Below are 17,259 nucleotides of genomic sequence, written 5' to 3' on the forward strand. Positions count from 1 at the left end.
ATATCACACCTACTTTGTTTTCTGTATTTTCAATTCACCTGAATGTACATTAAAATAAATAACGATTGTTTTGAATATGCATTATATCTGGCCCTTGGTTTCCTTGTCCAACAGTGTCATGTAGGTTGTGTTATACATGTATATGTGGAATGATTGACCATGGTACTGTTGGATTTTATTTGCATTTCCTTTGTCACTTTAGCTATTTTCCCACTTCAGTACTTTACCTCAAACCTGGTCATAGAAAGATTTAAGATTGTGTGCTTTGTGATTTTTATAATGAGAGTACTTTTCATCTTTTCTTTGACTGTTTTTGTACTAAATTGTTCTGGTCTTATTTTCTACTCCACTGCCTGACAATCAGGAATCGTTTTGCAAGTCAATGTCTATTACAGAGTATACAGGATAACAGAGGGGTGCAGATACATTGAAATTCAACAATAAGCTTTAAGATAAGTTTACTTTTATTAAACTACTGTAAAATAAATCTTTTGGAAAATGGAGTGACACACCGTAACTGTAAACTCAGTTGTGTATTTCAGATACTGGCATATAAACTGCCACTCTACACCAAAATTTACTTATGTATTTATTTATGTTCAATGTCAATTTTCATTTGTTAATGTATTCTGCTAACAGCTTTTGTTAGAGCACTGTCATTTCTGCTACAATTTCACGTCAATTTTAAAAAGTACCTAACTGACACAACATAGTGTCATTAATAGTTTTTAAAGTAAAATCCTAATACAGGCCACAAGACCATACAATATACAATAATATAACACCAGGCAGAAACAAACAATATTAATCAATAATATACAAATACAACATTATTAATGCTAATATTATTAATATATTTAGACTAATATTAATGAAAACAAACATGTTATTAAAAAGGTTATTTATAAAATCATTAATATTTTCATATATATTTTTGTTTTCTCTGAGTTTGCAAGGATGGAAATGGAGCTCTGGGTCACGATGAGCTGCCGGTACATGATAAGACCTGGACTGGCAGCAACGGGGGGCATGGCCACTATTTGCCCATTTTCACCATATCTGTGCCCTGAAATAAAAGCAAAAATCAGCTTTATTATTGTCATATTTTGACTTGGAAACATCCTGTAACAACTTATCATCTATTTGTACAAGGATTGACAAAAACGGCAAAAATGTTAATAATTTTTTATATAAATCTCTTTATTTTTAGTATTTTTAGTTCAGTACCTTAAACCATTTATGGTGCAGAATCATGCCCAAATCAAGTCGTTCTGTTGGCTCATGCTGCAGGCAAGAGCAGGTCAATTGGCAGCACTTGGTAGAAAGGAGAGACAAATGATTATTACTTTAAACTTCATATCTTCATTATTCTAAACTGTACGACTAGACATGGCTGAAATTGGCAAAATAGTCATGTTATTATGATCTTACCTAATGACAATCCAGCTATGTGTCCTTGTTGATCAAAAGGTTTTCCTTTTTGATGTCCCGGTGCAGCACTCCACGTTGGCAGCTCATGTAAGCGGCTTGTGTTGCCTGCCGCATGACAACCCGAGCCAAGTCCTCATCAATTCTGCCTCCATGGTGCTGCACAAAATCAAACAAGTTCTCACAGGGAATAGGCCGCTCCAGAATCATGATGTAGTAATCATCCAGATCCTTCCAGTCCAACAGCTGGATTATCTGGGGAACTCTGGGGCCTTCATTTGCAAGGATTAAAATAGTGACCTCCAGTGCAACAGGTTCAGGCTGAAAGAAAAATTATTTTTATTATGGTTAGACGGAGGTGGATTCCCAAATACTCAATACAGTTATTCAAAGAAAAAAATATAGAAAGCACAGTCTACTTACAAAGTTGATGTATTGTGTATCCTTTGTTTTCTTGACAAATTTCACTGCCACCTGATCAACAAAAGAAAGAAGAATTTGTGTTAGCAATATTTATAATTAACATGTGTAGAGATCACATCATTGCCTTCATTAATCCTGAACAGACATGTAAAGTTTTGTGAATGCAAATTCCAAGCATGAATTTATAAACATGCAGAGCATGTCAGTCTTACAGTTTAAAGAGACACTAGAAGGACTTGCAACAAAAGCAAAAGAATAAAGATAAGAAATGACCAGCTAAGTAAATAAGTTAATAAATAAATAAAAATTGACACCTCAAGGCCCTCCTTCACTCGCTTCACTAGACGGCTCCAAATCCTCCTTGACCCAGCATATTTCCAACTTCATAGAAGGAAAAGATGTCTGTAAAAGATAAATAAGAATATTTGACATTAAAAAACAAGCAGTGGCATGTCCTACATAAAGATGTCTGTAAAAGATAAATAAGAATATTTGACATTAAAAAACAAGCAGTGGCATGTCCTACATAAGTTATATTTATTTAACATAAAACTATGTTAAACAATTTTCTTTCATCATATATAATTCACACATGCAGTTTTATAAGCTCAAAACTCCTGTCAGACTCGGCGTGGACTGGAACTTATTGGGCATCAAGACTCCAGTCAGACTCTGTGCGGACTGGAGAATGGAGGGCTTCAAAACTCCAGTCAGACACAGCCTGAACAGGAGTTTGGAGGGCATCAATACTCTAGTCGGAGTCAGTGCAGACTGGAGCTTGGAGGGCTTCATCACACTGGTCGTTGACGGTGCGGGCTGGAGCTTGGAGGGCATCGACATTCGGGTCAGCCACAATGCAGGCTGGAGTTAGGAGGACTTTTTTACTATGTCTCCTACGACTGAAAAGTACTTCCCAAATTGACTTTTTCTTTTCATATTAGTCTTCCTTTCTTCCTCCTTTCACCCCATCTACATCAGAGGCACATTGTTGGACTGGAACTTTTAGGATGTCACCATTCCAGTCTTACTCAGTGCACGATGCAGCTTGGAAGAGGCCTTGAACACTGGAAATCTGGTCTAAAGAGGAATGCCATCAACCAAAATGATTATGAATATAAGTTAAATATGACACCTTATTAGCGCCTACTCGTTTTACTGCAGATACACTAGCTATAAATTATGAAGTGATTCTTTTATGATGTTTGGCAGGGTTCTACAGTGCAAGTAAAAAATTACTTTAGCGGAAAAGTCCAAGTGACATCTTACATAATGTGCCTAAAAAGTAAGCTTATAGTCTTGGACAGAGAAAACTTCAAAATGCTTAAAAACACCAGTCCTTCACTAATTATGAAATACATACAATATATTACTGACTAATAATGGCTAATTAATATCTCTATCGTTTTAAAAGTATTACAGTCGTGTTTCAAGCAGAGCTTGTTTCACTCCCAATAAACGGCACGTGATGTTGAATTAAAAGCAGTTTTTGTGTATTAATCACTGATCTATATATAATGAGTCCGACTAATATAATGTTCTATAATAACTATAATATATATGTATATTTTTTTATAGATCAGTGGTCTTAATCAACTTTTCGGCAGATACTCTGGTCCTGACAATAACATGCACTTACCACTACTCTATTTCTTTTCTAATATGAGACAAAAACTCATAAAGGAGCATTTTTTGCACCAACAATTTTAGGGCATAACTGCATTCATGGAGTTTTTGCCCTGCATCATCTTTGTCAACCATAGACTGTCAGCATGTCAACTGTAAGAAATGTAAGATGACCTACAGGTCTGGAGGCGTTAACTGCATTAAAATATAAAATATATATAATTTATTATATATATATTTATTTATTTATTTAATGACAAGCCCTTAGAGATCAAAATTAATTTGATTCTTATTTTATTTGGTTAATTATCATATTCATAAATGTAAAAAGGCACCAAACTTTGTACACTCTAAGTATCAGTATCTTAAAGCACTGGTGTAAGAAACACCAATCAATCAATCAATCAATCAATCATCAATCAATCAATCAATCAATCAATCATTAAAAAGACTATAAACTGTTGTAAAGCCTTGCATTTTTATCCATTTTAGAGGCTTGTTGCTGATGTTGATTTGACTTCAATATAATTCTTTAAATTATTGTTTTTTTTATTTTATTTAGAAATGTGTTATTAATTACCATTATTGTTGTTGATCTTTTTTTATTTTGTAAGTATTCTCTACTTTTGTCATCGACATGCCATATTTTGACAATAATGTAAATAGCTTCCAGCATTTAATGTAAGGATTTAGAGTCTGTTTATAGATCAAATACTGTAAGTTGAAGGCATTGGAATGAAGACACCTTTGAAAAGCCAGTTTATTCACTTTAATGGTTATATTTAGCATTGTAGATACAATAAGAACCAGGCATTTTGAGCATGTTACTCTACAATTCCATTTTCAAAGCGTATCAGTTATTCATATGATAAATACTCTAAAAAAGTATATGTTATTTGTATATGCTAATTTTGGGGGTTTGCCAGTCCAATAACACAGCATGCCAATCGCCCTCCAGCGTTGCCATTCAGCAAGCTTTCCACGTTCCCACCTCTGCCTAAATCATCCTCTCCCTCATGAATCACAACAGACCAGCCAAGTATTGAGAGTCTCCCAAAGAGTGTTGCACTGGAGTCCAGTGATTGACGAATCTTCCCATTAACAGGAACAAAGTTGCCAAAGTCCCCTGGATGTTGTGGATGGTTCACACCAAGGGGATTGTAATGCCCACCTGTAGATCCACAGCCTTTGCTTAAGTCTCCGTACTCATGAATGTGCATTGCTCTGGGCTGCAGGCTGTAGACAGGGAGACCATACAGTCTGAAAGTCACGCTCAGCTTTTCCTTTGGCCCAGACTGTTTGAAAAAAACATGACCGTACACACAGGGCATTCCAGGTGATAACTGAGTGTTAGGGCGCATTCTGCATACGGCCCGAAGGGAATTACTGTTCACTGGTGGGGAAACTGGATTTGAAGCATATGTCAAAGCTGAGCGTAACCCTCAGAAGTGCACATGGCAACTGAGCAAAAATGCTAGAAGTGGTAACATGTAGAAGGATTTAATTTCTTCTTTTCCCTGTGGCAAAACAAAACACCTTAATCAGAAAATCATAAAGTCAAGTCAAATGTTACTCTTTAAGTCAATATGCATTCAATGCCAACACCCCCATCTTAACTGCAATGTTGAAAATGAACTATAGCCTCTGTGTGTTTACTGAGACATTAGCCTATATTCTCAAAAGTGTTTACAAAATCGTAAATATATCTGAAACAATGCCATAAAGCTCTACGTTGCTAACAATGCCATAAAGCCCCCCCCCCCCCCCCCCCCCCCCCCAAAAAAAAACCATATTAGGCTAGTTAACTCACTTTTTTTATTATGTACAGTCGAATCTGGTAATGAATTATATATAGCCTACGTACCTTCCGTGTTATGTCACTGTTTTTTAAAAGCACTTTTTATAACAAACGTGTTACTTGGTTGGTGTTCCTTCGCGTGTGACACATTTTAGGCTGTTGTTTATACTTGCATAACTCAGGGGCCTAAATATTTCATATTTAGTAAATTATAGTGCTTGCAAGTTCCACAGATCAAATGTCTGCCCACAATCGTGTTTTATGAAATTCAGTCTGCTAACATACGAAGATAAAGAATAATATAGTTTTTCCATCTTGTTTTCCCTCCATATATGTCAGTGAGAAGATACAAAAACATGTAGAAGGATTTAATTTCTTCTTTTCCCTGTGGCAAAACAAAACACCTTAATCAGAAAATCATAAAGTCAAGTCAAATGTTACTCTTTAAGTCAATATGCATTCAATGCCAACACCCCCATCTTAACTGCAATGTTGAAAATGAACTATAGCCTCTGTGTGTTTACTGAGACATTACTTTTAACTAACTCTTATAGCTAATTAACAACAAAAATCCTCAACATAACTTCGATAAGATAAGAACAAACAAATGAGGTCGAGTTTTTTGTTGTTCATTTTACTTGTATTTCTGTCATCTCGCTTGGCGTGTCATCGTGACGTATGTGGTTCATTTACATGACTCCTTCAGTCTTCACTTTAGGACCAAGTGCTTCAATATACCGCAATATACGTCCTTCGCAATACACAGTATGTCTTTATAGTGGTATAGCAAACTCTTCTGTAAAAGAATCCATTGAGAAAAACGTAAAGCAAGAAAATCACAGTATCACCGTGGTGCAAACATACTACTACATTCAGCTGTATATATTTCCTGTACCGCGCACTTCCTAAATGCGCATGCCTGAAAACTTGTAACCTAAGCTACACACGGGGAACCTCGTTTCGCCATCATTGCTTAGGGGAAAGTCCCCGGACACTGGGCAGAGATGTCCTGCATGCAGCGCAGATCGGTGGTTCGCGTAGCGTGTCAATGCTAAGACGCCCTGTGTGGCCGAGCATAACGCTTGCGATCCAGGTTTGTCAATGAAATAGATATGCAAGTGAAGCACACACGTGCTTCTACAGAACGGGGCTCACTCTCAGCTTGCGCAAATTTTTAAATCTCTAATACTGGAAATATTAGAGAACTAAATTGATTTTTATGAATATGTCAGAAGTTATAACTTCAATAATGGCGTTGTCTCCCCTAGGGATTTTTATTCTGACAAAACCCGTTAATTAAAATTATTTATAAGCCGGTTGTTACCTGCAATATTACATCAGCATCATTGATAATTACTTAGGATAATTACCTAGAATAAAATGTTATGAAATACAAAACAATGATACAAATCATTACAGGGACGTTTAGTCGTTTTTTAATTGTTCGTTTTTATTTGTATTATATTTACATTATATTTAGACCTATATTTATATTATCCTGCTGTTTGTATTATGTTTAATTTACAGCTGTTAGTTCGCACATTATATTTAATTTATATGTATGTGTCTGTCTGTGTTTATATATTGTGTTTCTATACTGTTGCTCTATGTCAGTTTTTGAGAACTCAACTAAAGCGTTCTTAATCGAACTTTGAGTTTAGGGGCATTTGTATCACTATATATAAGTGGCCCCTAGTAGCCCCTATTAATTCATAACCCTCTATTGCACTGATATTTTTTTTTACATCATCTCATTATCAACGATATTTTGCTAACCCGGTCTAAAGCTGTGGTTTTACGGTTCAATCTCGCTTTTAATGAATCGCAGCTCCGGACGCGCCCAGCTGATCCCGCGATCCGCCCCCATCCCAGCAACGCCAGCACCCATTTGCTAAATCGTCTGAAAATGCAAAACGCGGCATTTTATGGGTTGATCCTACGCATGCGCACATCTGATAGTTTTGTTTGAAGGAGTTCTCGTAGCCAGAGAAGATTGGACTGAATTTGTCCGGAAAGAGTGGCTCTCCACAAGGTTGCCAACTAACATTATATTTTAAAGGAACCTATGAGTGAAACGCGCCTCTTTTTAAGCCGCAGTTCTTCTCGAAAAGGCGCATAGCTGCTTGATGCATTACTATCATCATGTTAGGGCATTATCCAAACGTGGAAAAATCGCAGCTTGTCAGCTACGTGGAGGATTATTTGGACTGTGTCGAGTCGCTGCCTTTGGACATACAGAGGAATGTTTCATTGTTACGCGAGATCGACACCAAGTATCAAGGTAAGCGACACATTTGTGAAAGGTGCCAGCTCGATACGTTGTTACTTACGCTCATTTACATCGTGTGCACTTCACCCTGTTGACCGGCTTCGTTTCGTTTCCTCACAATAACACTGAACACATTTTTATTAAACATTTATCAGTGCTTCCAAAGCTGTCTACGCCCCTTGTGTTTTAGTTGTATTTGGTCTTTAGCATATTCGGCTGTGTTTGTTCCAACAACACTATCCTACAAGCAGTGATCAGCCATTTTGACTAGTGCATACTCTGTACTGTTGTTTGGCTGTGCTCTTTTAACGCATCGCCTTAGTTGCCATAGTATCGACGTAATGGTGCTTTCAGTCGGCGTGTGTTTTGTTCGCATGTAGCCTAAATATTCACTGCTCGATGCCGACGCCTTCGAGTTTGACTTAACGAAGGTTACCGTGCAAAATGATTAATATGCAACGGAAATGATTCATTCGCGTCTTAGCTGCTCATATTTTTATAATACCCACCGTGGAGGAGCAGCATGTATGATTGGGCAGGTATGTTTTTGTTACACAGCGGCAGGGGTAGCACTGACTAGAGCAACTCAAGCATGCATTGATAACAGTCAACTGTATGTTAAAGAGTGGCTTTGTAAAATGCTTTGGGTGTGCACAAGCTGCCTCGCTTAATTTTCTAATATTCTGACTGAAGGTGATTGTCACCACCTCACTTTATCTGCTTTCTGTGCCACTCAGAGGTCCTCAAGGAGGTGGATGAGATCTATGAAAAATACAAAAAGGAGACTGACAGTGGGCAGCGCAAGCGACTGCAGATTCAGTTGCAGCGGGCGCTCATCAGCAGTCAGGAGCTGGGAGATGAGAAGATCCATGTGGTCACACAAATGATGGAGGTGGTGGAAAACCGCTCGCGCCAGATCGAGGCCCACTCGCCTTGTTTCTTGGAGCCGGCGGAAGCAGAGCGACCGGCGGAGAAGGTGAGGCACGACCCTGCCAGCACCTCCGCAAACGTTATGCCCGAACGCTCTTCGGCGAGACGACCCAGACGTCAACGCAACAGCGAGAGCCGTGACACCTGTGCCAACGGAGCCCTGGAAGACCTGGGAGAAGAGCCTCCGCAGCAGCCCCGTGAGAAAAAGTCCAAGTCAGCCAAGAAGAAGAAGCGCTCCAAGGCCAAGCAAGAGCGAGAAGCATCGCCGGTGGAGTTCACCATCGACCCCAACGAGCCCACCTACTGCCTCTGCGAACAGGTGTCCTATGGGGAGATGATTGGCTGCGACAATGAGCAATGTCCTATTGAGTGGTTCCATTTTTCTTGTGTTGGACTGACCTACAAGCCCAAGGGGAAATGGTATTGCCCCAAATGCAGGGGTGACAGTGAAAAGACTATGGAAAAAAGTGCAGATAGGGCCAAGAAGGATAGGCGGTCCAGGTAGTGCCTTACAGAAGATGTGCTAGATTAAGTCAAAATATGCCTGTGTGGGGATCGGCGATTTTTGTGTTTAACTTATGTTAAAAGGTTCTCCTCATGCACTTAGCTGAAAAGTTTCCAAACAGGTGCTGTTGTTGCTTTTGCATTAGGATGGAAAACGACCAACAGATGTAATTAACCCTGGAAACACAGATGTTTAAGATACTGCCACTAATGTCCATAAGACAATGAAGAGCTCTTTTGTAAGCTTTTTTTCCTCTTAATCGTTGATTTCGGTAAGCCTCGAGAGTTTATATATGTTGGAGGTCACTCGGTCCAGGGTAGTGCGTGTTCTTGAAAAATGCACAGGGTTTGATGAACACTGTCCTTTTATTTGCATTTCTTGTTCTTTCGTTCCACATTTTAGAAAATATATATGAAAACACACCTCTGAAATGTCTTCCAGTGAGAGAACAAATTCTTTGTTACTGTTTTGGAGTGATGTTTTTTTTTTGTTTGTAAAAATGTTTTTTTTAAATTTCATCTATTTAAATAAATCAGTGCTTGTTATGTCTCTTATCTGCTTCTTGTTGTGTCATGTGGATAATATAAAAACTCATAGACAATATTTTCTTCATTTGATAAAAAGAAGGAAACACTACACTAAATAAATGCGGTTAAATGGCACTGAAAGTGGTTCAATGGCTTAAAATCATAGCGAAACCACTTTAAGTGCTATATAGCAGCTCTCTTTCTAGGCGCCGTACAGCAACTTTGTCAAATGGTGCTATGTAGAACCATAAGAGGAACCCCGTTCTCAGATTTTAGATGTTACTCGCAAATGTGGTAAATTTGCTACAATGGCAAAAGCTGTTTTGAATCACTTTTTTGCTTTTGTGCTCTGAAGTCAAAAAGTCTAGTGGGGGTGCCCTGGAATATTTCCTTATAGGGGACATAGGGGCCACAAAGGTTGACAACCAAGTTGTCTTCAGGAAATACACTGTATTTTAATGTTGTTTTAAACTGCTTTCCCAACTAGACTAAGAGAGAGTTAAGAGAACCTTTAAATATATATACAGGGGCTTACTGGGTTCTTTATATTGCAGTGGTGGTGAACCATTTGTGTGTGTGTATACCAGGCAAAAGCTTGGACACACTTTACTGAATGTGTTTCTCCTCTTAAAGATCTTTGGATATAAAGGTATGCTCTTATATAAATCATGCCTTTTTACATGAATTTCTTTACAAAATCAAAGTTTTTTTTTTTTTTTTTAAGTAAAGGAAAAGCAGCCACCAAGTGCAGCACATGAGCTCTTTCAATATGATATGAAAGTGTCTTAGGAACTCAAGTTGGTTGAATGCCTAGAGTGTGCAGAGCTGGAATCCAGGAAAAAAAGTGACAGCTTCAAAGAAGCTAAGAAAAACAAGTTTTAATTTAACATTTTATTTGCGTTATTGCGCAAGTTTCAAGCTTACAAGCTAAACTGTGATATTTTATAGCTTTATGATGAGGTGTTGGTAGACCTGATTCAGTATGAAACTATGAAAAATGGCAAAACGAATACATAAAAGACATGCCTTCAGCAGTCAGACATATACAGACCAATCAGATTTTAATAGAAGCACACTCCTGTGTCATGAAACTGGCCAGAAAACATGGCAAATCATTGACCACATCAAACCATACAATTCTGTTTTTTTGACAGTATAAATAGAAGTCTTGCTTGCCAGCAGATGTCACCATAAAGGCATAAGTGCTTCTCAACTGGTTTGGATTCAGAACTCAGATTTAACTTGTTTGATGTTCAAAAAAGCACTTTTAACTACAGCTCGTTTTACAGTAATGTCTGCTGGAAGAAGTCACATTCAAAACACTGAGAGAGCATTTAAAGTGCAACCTCCATATATAGAGTAATACTATAAAACATTAGGCTTTTAGGTCACCAGCTCATTTAAGCATTGCAAATGAAGAGTTCAGATGCATAAGTGTCGTTTGAAATTTTCTTCTAAAATGAACATTTTTATCATGTGTAGATTCAATCATTTATTTAACTTTTATAGCAAGGAATAAGTTATTCTCATAGCCATTAAAGTGAAATAACTGAACATAAGCCTGATAAAAATGCTAATTTTAGAAGAAAATTTCAAACGGCACTTAGAGGCTTTTGTATCTGAACTCTTCAAATGTTGATCATTAATTGTAAATATATATTTATTCAGGGTTACACAGTAATCAGGGTTACTCTATAACCCTGGATTTGTAAAGTTAGCATTTCAAATGATCTATGAATTCAGCTGCCAGTTAATAAGTATCTAACCTTATAGTGTGAAATGCACTGCACATATTTCATTTCCATTGTTATCAATACTACGGTTACCTGGATTTGTGGGAGTGTGTGGAGAAATACCTTTCTATCCAAACAATTGCAACCATGGGTCAGTATTTTAAAAGATTCAGTCTTATTCTTTCTAGCGATACTCAGATCACTAAACAAGAGGAATCACCCTGGGAACTTGGAAACCGAAAGCTGACACCACAAGCTTGGGTGCCCTTGCTCTCTGTTTAGAAGTTATTTGATCAAGGCCTTAGAGAAAAGAACCTCACACAAATGCAAACAAGGCCAAATTCTTTTCAGATCCACAATCTCATACTGCCTACCTCAAAAGAAGAAATACACAGCTTCCACAGTTATTTTTCTTCAGTTCTCAGGTTAAGCATTTAAGTACCCATTTCAGTTATAAAAATTTGGAAATACAAAAATATGTCGACTAAGATAATGTCAATGTGTTCATTTATTACTAGACTATCCCCATCACCACAGTTATGGTTGGGGCATTTCTACAATTCAGTGCCTTTTGAGCTTTGAAACATGAAACAGATATACATGTTTAATCATAAAAACATTCTAAATCATATATTTCAAGCTTATTTATACATTATTGACACAAAATATCTACACTGTTATGGACAAATACATTTAGCCATAATGCTCTGTGAGTGTTGAAGAATGGACATTTAACAACTTTGATTAATAATTTTGATTAAATTAATAATAACTTGGGATGGAAACAAAAGAGTGGACAAAAAACATGATTCAAGATATAAAAGGTAGGCCCCAAAGCATTCTGTGTAATAAATAAAAAACTTATTATTCTCTTTTTAATCAGCCCATTATAATTATACATACATGCAACATTATGCCATAGCTTACATTAAGAACTAAAGGCACCGGATACAAGGAATAGGCCGGGTAAATGAGATAAAACACAGCATACAGACACAGCCTGACCTCTCATCGCCTTTACAAGTCCACCCTATCATTTTTCCTGTCGTGAAGAGTGTTAAAATGCTCTGCGCTAATCTGTGAGCGCCAGCTCTCGTTCTGCTTTATCCCTGTTCACCTGTTGCGAGGCTCACACTGTACTCGCGATGTTTTGAAGGCCGCCTGTAGGTGGAGTCAGGAAAACATCTGGTGATCCGCGCGCTCTCCGTCGACGCGTCCAATCTCTCCGCCGCACCGTACACCAGGCGCAACTCGCAACGCGCAAGGCGTCAGGGACAAGAGCCCGACGCCTCCGAGACGAGTTAACGGTTGTGAGTGTGACCCCAGAAAGTGTGCGGTCCATATGAACGCCCTATAGTGTACAAGACCGACTGGGAGGCAACCACGGAGTGCACCAAATGAAGACATGAATAAGAAGGGATGAAGTCATCTCCTGCGCTTTATGGCCAGCAAACATCACCGATGAATGCAGTGATCGACCAAGCCACCGCTCAAGAGGCCTCCTCGATGCTGGCGGAGTCGGTCTCGCTTATGTCGCGGGAGAGGTGTGGAAAGAGGCAGGTTGAGATCTATTAATACGGACAGACCCATTGATCATTCAGCTCAGCCGCTTTGCCCAGCAGTGCAGCGCCTGGTTAACATTGCCCACCGGACCGCTGGCATCGGGCTATGGGCGCACCGTGCGGAACGCGGCGTTGTAAGCGTTTGTTTGATGAATAAATGACATTGGCGTCCCTCTCGCGTATCATGCTGGTGGACCCTCAGCAGTCAGGCGCAGCGCTTCGGCTCCTGGACATAAACTGAAATACGGTGCAATGTGTTCGTTTTGGAAATTCAATAAGGTGCGCAATAAAACACCGTGTGAGTGCCGCGGAGCATCGGACAGGGTCGCAATCCACGCCGTGGCCTGTGTGTGAAAACGCGCCGGACAATGGAGAAGTTCCTGCAGATAGCGCCCCATTCCCTGGCCATAGTGCTGTCGCGAGTCAGCACCGAGGAGGCGGCCGCGGTCACGGAGAAGCTTCAGCACCATCACACCGGCTACGAGATATTCGCCGACTTCAAAGCGGAGAACATGCAGCACTTCTGGAATAAGAAAGTCACGGACGCCATATCGGAGACCTTCTTCATGGGCTGGATAGATGAACATGTTCTGCTCATTCAAGGCAAGGAGGATCATTTGGAGGTCCTGAGGGAAGGATGGACGCGGAGAGCCCTCAAACCACCGCGGGGCTTCGAGATCAAGTGCATAGGTAAGCCTGAGCAAATCACAAGGGGACCCTTGATGGAAAGAAGCAGCCAAATTGTTTTTCGAGGAATTATATGCCAGGGAGATATTTTAACACAGTGATATGGGGGTGCAGAGGTTTGAGAGAACTTTGCCAACCTTCTCCATATTGAACATGCCAGTAAGGTGCACTTGCAAAATTCAGTACGAGGTGAAAGTGAGGTTTATCTGCTTGAAGAAATTGGGCATTATAAGAGGAATGCAAAAAAAGTTGAACTAAATGGATTAAGTTGCCTTGCCACGTGAGAAAATGCATTTTACTGTATAAACTGTTTTAGAAGTAAAAAAAAGTTTGAGATCACATCATTTACAAAGAAAATTGATATTTAGCAAGGTATATTTATATATTTTATTTATAATTTAAGTTTAATTTAAAGTAAAATTAGTAATCACATTATAATTTATTGGGATGTGGTACAGACTTCCTTGAGTGAACCATCACTTTTTTTATTTTATTGAACTGTTTTGGAGAGTTTTCTGTTGCAGTTTATTTATTTATATCCATATTATTTTAGTGGCCAACTCTTTGGTCATATTGAATATTGTTTGCTAGAACTAGTTGAGTCGGTGTATTCTACAATAATTTTCATGTCTGGAAAAAACTCCCCTTTTAAAATGTCAACTTTGGACAAATGAATGTCTATGAAGTCTCTATGAAGTCCTTAAATGTTGCTTTTGAATTTGAGGTCAAGAGCCCAAGATACATGAAATCCAATGCTTTCCCAGTATCATGCAGAAGCACATTTTATGAGGATTTTCTTGTTGTAAAAACAACACGATCAAGGCCACTCTTGCTATTACTTTTAAAACCATCCATTCTGACAGGTTCACCCCTTCTTTGCTCTAACACTCCCAAAAATCTTGATGTCTGCTTGAAGGAGAAACAGGTTAAGTTAAAACATTCCACTGGATTATACGAATTAAGCTACACAAAGATGTGCTTTATCTCCGTGGAAAGTTCCTATTCTTTAACTACCCCAAAACTCTGATTTAATCAATTGTAATTCGTTTTTTAATCATCTGAATAATGTAAAAACCGTTAACACCTTATCAAAAAGGTCTAAATATCATTAAATATCAAGAAAGTGAATACATATTGTATCAGTTTGCATGTGAAACATTTTATATTCCACCCATAGTTGTTTTGACTCTTCGTACGTTCTCAAAGCTGTGGAAACGAAGGATATTTTCAAGGGTGAGACTGTGAAGAAATGGGCCTCCAGTCACACATAATGCAAACATAAAACAAACCTGTACATATTACAGCACTATCGGTTCTCAAAGGGAAATTCTTCTCATTCCACTTCCTGGTACTGAATGATTTGTTTTGGAATGTGGTGATATGTCTTGTATTTGCAGATTTGAGTTTAAGCTTTGTGCCTTACATGGACTTATCTACATTCCAACTCATTGATTCTTCATTTCCAATGCAGTGATTTGGACTGTTGTTTTAGTTTAAAGGAAACATTCAGTAGGCTATATGGATATTTTTCATTTTTCTTTTATTTCCTATATATTTTATTATCTGAAAAAGCCCTTTAATTCATCAGTTTGTTTTATTTTATTGATTTATTAGATTGCAATCAAATATATATAAAATAAACGATTAATACAGTACATCATTACCTGCTTTAACATCAGCTCATATATAAAAACACATGCTGTTATTATAGCAAAGAATTTGATCACAGATTTTTTGATTTTGTGATGTAGCATCTTTTGTAGGAATTGATTTAGTAAATTCTAACCATTTATTGTCGTTTGAAAGGATTATTTTTGCTTGTCATTCCTTATATCAATGATAGCAAAATAGACAGGCCATAACAATGATATTTAATCCACAAGCATTCTGAGCATTATTCCTGCATGCTGGCGTTCACATCAATCCACAAGTCGTTCTTTTAGGTTAGGCTATTTTCATTCAAGTCAATATTTTACGTTACTGAGCATAGCAAATAAATTGGTTGCAAAACGGTATCCACTCACGTTTAACTTTTAGTCTGCTTGTTACAATTAAACAATTAATTTCTATATGCAATAATATGCAATGATCACTATTTTATACAGGTGTTACTTTAACGATTTGGTAAATGGTGATCAGCAACCAAATATTGATAATGTGGAAGTTACTGTATTTTGCCTTGGTGTGACTTCTCATGTTTTGGTGACAATGCAAAGGCAGAGTAAAGTAACTTCAATTTTTTTTTAATGTAGCTCATTTTCATTATTAAAACTAAAAATTACAAAAAAATTTCCAGTGTCCTACCTATAATAAATTTGGCTGGAAAAATAAAAAACTTTAAAGTCATTTTTCTCAGTTTCACACTCTAGCGAGTTAAGGTCTTTTGCCTTTGTAGGGGAGAGTTATGACATGATTGTTAGTATGAAAAAAAGGCAATTTAGAAATCCTGACCTGAATTTTAGGCACTTTAGAAATCCAGACCAGGACATGTCTGGGAAAAAGAGGATATATTGTGTATCATGTCACATAAACATGTATGTACCTATTTGTTTATGTACCCATATTCTATAAACTAGAATGCAAGATTAAAATGAGATTTTGGAATCTGTTTGTCTTTGCTCAGTTTTGGTTCTGGACCATTAAGTTCTTAGATTAAGCAATTTTTTTTCTTTTTTTAGCAGCAGCAGCTTTATATCAAAATGTCCCCTTTTTACAACTCCTTTTTAACTTGCGTTAAAAATTCTTACTTGCTGATACTATACATTCTGCATCTCAAGAAACCAAATGTTGACAAGTTTATAGATATTCTGTCCTTGAGTTTTTTTTTCTTCTATGCAGTAAAACAGGTCTAACAAATATGAACATTTAAAAGTTTAGAATATTTCTTTGAGATGCATAACCAAGACTTCACCCCTGCCAACAGACACTGCCATCTAGACAGTTAAAAAAGTTTCCATTAGTGCTAAACTTGTCTTGACATAGCACAGGCCCCTAAGGTGTGTGATTTTCATAAGCATGACAAACAAGTAGTGTCAAGCAGAGTTCATACCTGTTTGTGTGAGTGGTGGGGAGGTTGTTTGTGCTCAGCGATTTATCTGCTAAGGGTGACATTAACTCACCTTAAGTAAGGAACCATTTCTCAAATCTTTGAAGACTGTCTGGTAAAACTTAATTGCAGACATGGAGTTTGACTCAAGCTTATATCAAAGCTTTTAAAGTAAACAGCCTGGGTGTTTTTGCACCCAGTTGCAGTATTTTATGCAGTCAAAATAATAAGATATAAGAGATAGAGTGAAGGAAATGTTCATGAGAGTAGCAACTATGTGATAATACTACTTTTTAATGTTGTCGTTTTGCTTTGCTTTAGAAAAATGGCAATTATTTTTTTATATGTAGCAAAGAAAACTACATGTTGGAGAACTTAGATTTGGAGATTTTTCCAGCATAAACAAAACGTGTGCAGCTTCTACAAAGTGTGAAAAACACAACCTGCAATCTTTTTCATCTAAATTATTAGAAATTGGAGATGGATGTCAGGATGAATTGGGCTGAAGATTTATACTCTGGGTAGATTGGGATGGCTACCTCTCATGTCTTTGAATTACTTGGAGGTCGCCCAGAGACCGTGAAGTTTTAGATTTCACAAAACACGAACCACTTAGTGACTTATTGGTAATCACACTCTTAAGGATATCCCTCAAGGCGTCTGCAGAATAGTAATCATTTTGCTGAAAAGTGAGAATCCTCTTTAAACATGTTCTATGTTCAGCATCT

At 37.8% G+C, this 17,259-nt stretch overlaps 3 protein-coding genes across 4 annotated transcripts in view; 2 read left to right on the forward strand and 1 right to left on the reverse strand.

Annotated features, from left to right (window-relative positions):
• Window positions 1-4,379: 4,379 nt before the first annotated feature.
• LOC306872705 (extracellular superoxide dismutase [Cu-Zn]-like) lies at window positions 4,380-4,964 on the reverse strand (the record flags this gene model as incomplete). Its single annotated transcript, XM_079421463.1, is given in 2 exon segments — window positions 4,380-4,916; window positions 4,920-4,964. Coding segments are annotated over 2 exon segments (582 nt in total).
• Window positions 4,965-7,226: 2,262 nt separating this feature from the next.
• Window positions 7,227-9,530, forward strand: LOC306873336 (inhibitor of growth protein 2-like). 2 transcript variants are annotated; one of them, XM_079422569.1, is made up of 2 exons: window positions 7,227-7,553; window positions 8,279-9,530. In XM_079422569.1, the coding sequence occupies exons 1-2, from the start codon at window positions 7,415-7,417 to the stop codon at window positions 8,974-8,976; spliced, it is 837 nt and encodes a 278-aa protein (XP_079278695.1). In that variant the 5' UTR covers window positions 7,227-7,414; the 3' UTR covers window positions 8,977-9,530. The 2 variants fall into 2 exon arrangements, with proteins under 2 accessions (XP_079278695.1, XP_079278696.1); XM_079422570.1 differs by lacking the exon at window positions 7,227-7,553 and adding an exon at window positions 7,888-8,080.
• A 2,881-nt stretch (window positions 9,531-12,411) lies between these two features.
• LOC306873143 (storkhead-box protein 2-like) overlaps window positions 12,412-17,259 on the forward strand; it is a 66,038-nt gene continuing 61,190 nt past the window's right edge. The window contains exon 1 of the mRNA XM_079422215.1: window positions 12,412-13,488. Coding sequence (XP_079278341.1) covers window positions 13,167-13,488 — 322 coding nt within the window. The 5' untranslated portion in view covers window positions 12,412-13,166. The remainder of the gene's footprint in view (window positions 13,489-17,259) is intronic.

This window comes from Barbus barbus (genome assembly GCF_936440315.1).
Source record: "Barbus barbus genome assembly, chromosome: 7".
Classification (NCBI taxonomy): Eukaryota; Metazoa; Chordata; class Actinopteri; order Cypriniformes; family Cyprinidae; genus Barbus; species Barbus barbus.